Source organism: Cebus imitator, unplaced genomic scaffold (genome assembly GCF_001604975.1).
Source record: "Cebus imitator isolate Cc_AM_T3 unplaced genomic scaffold, Cebus_imitator-1.0 Scaffold36, whole genome shotgun sequence".
NCBI lineage: Eukaryota > Metazoa > Chordata > Mammalia > Primates > Cebidae > Cebus > Cebus imitator.
The window spans coordinates 312,510-317,304 of record NW_016107351.1 but is presented as its reverse complement, the minus strand read 5'-3'; the positions used below and the strand labels follow the sequence as shown (position 1 = coordinate 317,304).

At 52.0% G+C, this 4,795-nt stretch overlaps 1 protein-coding gene across 4 annotated transcripts in view; it reads left to right on the top strand.

The window, feature by feature from the left end:
• Window positions 1–4,795, top strand: part of TBCD (tubulin folding cofactor D) — a 196,147-nt gene that overhangs the window by 166,320 nt on the left and 25,032 nt on the right. For all 4 annotated transcript variants that reach the window (XM_017524704.1, XM_017524703.2, XM_037737131.1 and 1 more), the window contains 2 exons: window positions 3,048–3,110; window positions 4,045–4,121. In XM_017524704.1, the coding sequence (XP_017380193.1) occupies window positions 3,048–3,110; window positions 4,045–4,121 (140 nt within the window). The remainder of the gene's footprint in view (window positions 1–3,047; window positions 3,111–4,044; window positions 4,122–4,795) is intronic.

Genomic DNA, 4,795 nt, shown 5'->3' with positions numbered 1-4,795 from the left:
CAGCTCCATCAATTCACTTATATTCCTTTCTGTCTATTCTTGTTAGGATTTTGTCAAATCTTTTTTCAAGGTTCTTAGTTTCTTTGCATTGGGTTGGAACATGTTCTTTTAGCTCACTGTAGTTTCTTTTTACCCACCATCTGAAGTCTGATTCTGTCAATTCATCACACTCATTCTCCATCCAGCCGTGTTCCCTTACTGGTGAGGAGCTGTGATCCCTTGTAGGAGGAGAGGTGTTCTGGTTTCCAGTGTTTTCATCCTTTTTGCGCTGGTTTCTTCGCATCTTTGTAGATTTATCCACCTGTTGTCTTTGTACTTGCTGACTTTCAGATTGCGTCTCTGAGTGGACGTCCAATTTGTTGATGATGAAGTTATTTCTTTCTGTTTCTTAGTTTTCCTTCTAACAATCTGGCCCCTCTGCTGCAGGACTGCTGGAGGTCCACTCCAGGCCCTGCTTGCCTGGGGATCGCCTGCAGCAGCTTCAGAACAGTAAGGGTTGCTGCCAGTTTCTTCTGCTGTCTTTGTCCCAGAAGAATACCGCCAAATGTCAGTGTGTTCTCTCCTTTATGAGGTGACTCTTTGGATATACGGGGGTCAGGGAGCTGCTTGAGGAGACAGTCTGTCCTTTATAGGAGCTCAAGTGCCGAGCTGTGAGTTCTGTTGTTCATTCAGAGCTGCTGGGCAGGTACGTTTAGGTCTGCTGCAGCAGAACTCATAAACTCCTTTTTTTTTTCCCCCAGGTGCTCTGTCCTGGGTAGTTAGGGCTTTATTTATGAGTTTCCGTTGTGCTGCTGCCTTTTTTTCAGGGCTGCCCTGCCCAGCAAGGAGTCAGCCTAGTCACTGGCTGCCTGCAGAGGCTTTGCTGAGCTACTGTGGGCTCCACCCAGCTGCCGTGTGAACTTCCCTGCAGTCCTGTTTATACGGGTGTAGTTAGAACTGCCTCAGCAATGGCGGCCCACCTCTGTAATGGCGGACTCTCTCTGTAATGGTGGGTTGCCTTGGCAACAGTGGGCTGCCTCAGCAATGGCGGACTACCTCCGTAGTGGTGGACTGCCTCCGTAATGGCGGACACCCCTCCCCTGCAGAGCTGGACCTTCCCGGGTTCACCTGTGCTTGTTGTGAAACTCTCAACCCAGAGTGTTTCCAATTGCTGTTTTTTTGTGGGGTGGGACCAGCTGAGCCTGATTACCTGGCTCCCTGCCTCACGGCCTTTTTTTTTTAGTTGAATGGTTGACTCTCTCCCAGGCGTTCCAGTTGCCTGTTGAAAAGGCACCAGGATCTGTGTGATTTCCCGTGCGGTGACCCACTGCTCCGGCTCAAAACAGCGGCGCTGAGATTCGTGGCGCTTTTTTGCCTGGGAATCTCCTGGCCTGGCTCCCTGTTTCAGTCCCCATTTTAATCAGATGAATGGGTGACTGTGCCTTCCCGGAGCTCCAATCACCAGCTAAAACGATGCCCAGAACCGTGTATTTTGTATGGAGAACTGCCACGCTGGGGCGTTGGCAAAACAGCCATGCCAGCGAAAACAGCCGCGCTGGTGACCTGTGGGGCCCCTCCGCCTGGGAATCTCCTGGTCTGTGGGCAATAAAAATCCAACTGGAAATGCAGCATCCACTCGCCCTCTGCTTTCACTGGGAGCTGCAATCCTGAGCTGCTCCTAATGGGTCATCGTGGATCCCTCCTTGACAATATCAGTCTCTTAAGAACACTTCTTAGTTGAGAAATTTTCAAATCTGCACAGAAGTAGAGAGAAATTGCTGGCTGGGCCGGAGCCGCGCCCTGAGCTCCGACGCCTGTTCTGTCTTCCCAGCACTTCGTTTCACCTCCCCGCCCATGAGCTGAAAGCAGATCCCGAATGTCAGGTCCCAGCAGCCCCGGCTGCGTTTTCTAACTGGCGGTGAGAACTGGTTTCCTGTTTTTTTTTCTTTTTGTTCCCCCGTGTTGGCATGTATCCCCCAGCTAACAGAGTTTATAATAAAATTCCACGAGGTAGAAACAAGAGGAGATAATTATGCTGGGCTACATATTGAAGAATATACTATGTGTATGGTTGATAGGGAAAATGCAGGTTTAGAGAAGACGTCTGTACTGCAGTTGAAAGTGAAAAGCTACTAGTGTACAAAGACTTACTGAAGCTGCCAGTAACAAGGTAAAGGGTCCAGTAGGAAGTGGGGCAGAGCAGACCCACGTGCCCGCAGGCTGGAAGGGTGCCCAGCCTCACCTGGCAGGCAGGGAAGTGCCTGTTACTCACCGCAAGAGGAGCCTTTTCCTCTTCCGGTTGGGTGCCGTGAGTGCGAGGAACCTGGTGCCGACAGACGCAGAGCAGGGTCTCTCGTGGAACAGGAGTTCTCCAGTCTGTTCGGTTTGCCTAGGTGGCAGTTCTGTGACAGTGGGAAGTGTGTGGTCCTTGTCCTGTGCACAGGGACGCCAGGTGGACAGATAGCCTCCACATCCGCAGTACTCACAGGCTGTTCACAGTGACAGAAAATGGAAGGGGAGTGTAGTCCCTCAGGAGAAACAGCAAACACCATGAGAAAGTGGGCAGGAGAGTCTGTGGGTGGGCTCCATGGAGAGCAGTGCGCGGGCATGGGAGCTGCTCGTTCTGTTGAGGCGTCTCTGTCTCAAGCGCCGGCCCCCAAGTGGCCGGGCAGGGTCACATTTCTGGTCGTGGAGAGTGTGAGATACGAGCTGTGCAGGGAAGTGACTGGCGTGGCCTGCGGTCTGGAGCAGTGAGGGTGACGGCTGTCTGTCGCTTGGATCCTGAGTGACGGTGAGGGATCCATGTTGAGGTCCAGGAGCAGAAGCCGTGGTGCTTCCCATACAGCCTATGGGGCATCTGCAGCCTCCTGTGCGGCTGTCCACAGGCTGCCCGGCTTCTCTCAAGTGCACGTGGGCCTGGCCACCTGGCTGGATCTGCAGCACAAGCAGGTTGAGTGGGTGAGGGGGCAGGAGCTGGCTGCACACCATTCGGAATGTGGCGAGGGCAAGCGCGGGCCAGCTGCCTTTGGAAGAGTAACAGCATCTTTCCTTTTTTTTTTTTTTTCCAGTGTGCATTTTAATAGAAAAGTTGTCACTTTCCAAAGTGCCCTTTAAAGGTGACCCCGTAATCGGTAAGTGCTTTTGTTTTTAAGAATAGCATTTTCTTGCAGAATGACTTCAAATTAAGAGGTGAAAATGAACCTGTTAGGAAGGGGGTGTTAAAGGATGATGGCTTAAAGGTTCACGATATTGGTCTTTAGGATACCTTGCCTTGAAGCCGCTACAAGATCCTGCTGGAATTGATGGGCACCTACCACACTCTCCTCTGACACCCAGGAGGGCGCCCTCCCTCTCCCGCCACCTCAGTATCCCCAGCTCCTTGCTGCCATGCCCAGTGCCAGGGACTCTGGGTCTGGTCTTCTCCCAGGCAGACAGTTGGGAGCCCCAGTGACCCAGGCCTTCGTGCACCAGGAGAGTGCCAGCCGCCGGCGCCAAGGACCCCGTGGGGCCCTGTGGGCAGAGGCAGCTCCAGCCCTCAGCAGCTGCTCCCCGGCCTGCCAGAGCACAGTGAAGGGAGCCCCTCATGGCTGTGGTGTCCCTGGGCTGTCTTGGTAGCCTCAGAAGTTGGGACTTCTTTCCTTTTTCTTTAATTGAATAGCCTTCACATTTGTTGCTTGTACAGGATCTAATTGAGTTAAAGATCTGGGTTTACATTGGTGGGAGCCAGGGGCAGACTGAGGGAGGAGACAGGAAGAGACTAGGGGTAATAAAAGAATAAAAGTTTCCCAAAATGTGATGTTTAAATGGTGAGGTTTACAGAATGCTGGTATTTCCCCCAGTAAGAGCTTAACATTTTAGCAGCCACCAGAGGACCTTTTCCCTTCAGATGGAAGGGGCCTTAGACTTTTTTACAACAGGGAGAATGTTGACTTTCGGTTTTCCACAGATTCCTCTCAGAGGTTACCACCTGCTTTAAAATGAGTGTTTCTAGAAGCTGTCTGTCTTTGCTGTTGCTTTTACTCTCAACTCACTACTGACCTGGGCACGTTACTGTTTCTCGGACAGATGGTTGGCAGTGGCTGATCAATGACACGCTGAGGAGCCTGCACCTCATCTCCAGTCATTCCCGACAGCAGATCAAGGTGTGGTGAGCACGCTCGCTCCCGCGCTACGGCGCGGCGTGTTACTGACGGTGTTGGTGTCGGGGACTGTGCGTGACGAGGCTGTTCCTGCGCTCGCCTGTAACTGACGAATGCAGGTGTTCTATTTGGAATTCCTGACGGTAGCGTCTACACGGCTTATAATCAGAAAATCCAATGGAGCCATTGGAATCAGAATATTTAGTGTTTCTTCGTTCCTGGCTGTGTGAGTCACATTCACCTTTGAAGCACTTTTTCTGTGCACTGATAGTAACTGTGCTCAGTTCAGTCCCGTGTCCTGTAGGATGGAGGTTTGGACACTTCCTTTATGATGCTCATATGCAGATGAGAAATGGCACCCCAAGATCTCCACCTGCACACACCGACCGGGTATTCTCTGTGTGTGTGTGTGTGTGTGTGTTGTGCGGATCAGGTGTGTGTGTGTGTGTGCGTGTGCGTGAGCGTCTGTGTGTTTATGGGTGTGGGACTGTGTGTGTGTGTGTGTGTGTGGTGTGGATAACAGAAGGATCTGCACACACCGACCGCGGTATTGTGTGTGTGTGTGTGTGTGTGTGTGTGTTGTGCGGATCAGAAGGATCTCTGCACAAACTGACCAGGGTATTGTGTGTGTGTGTGTGTGTGTGTGTTGTGCGGATGAGAAGGATCTCTGCACACAC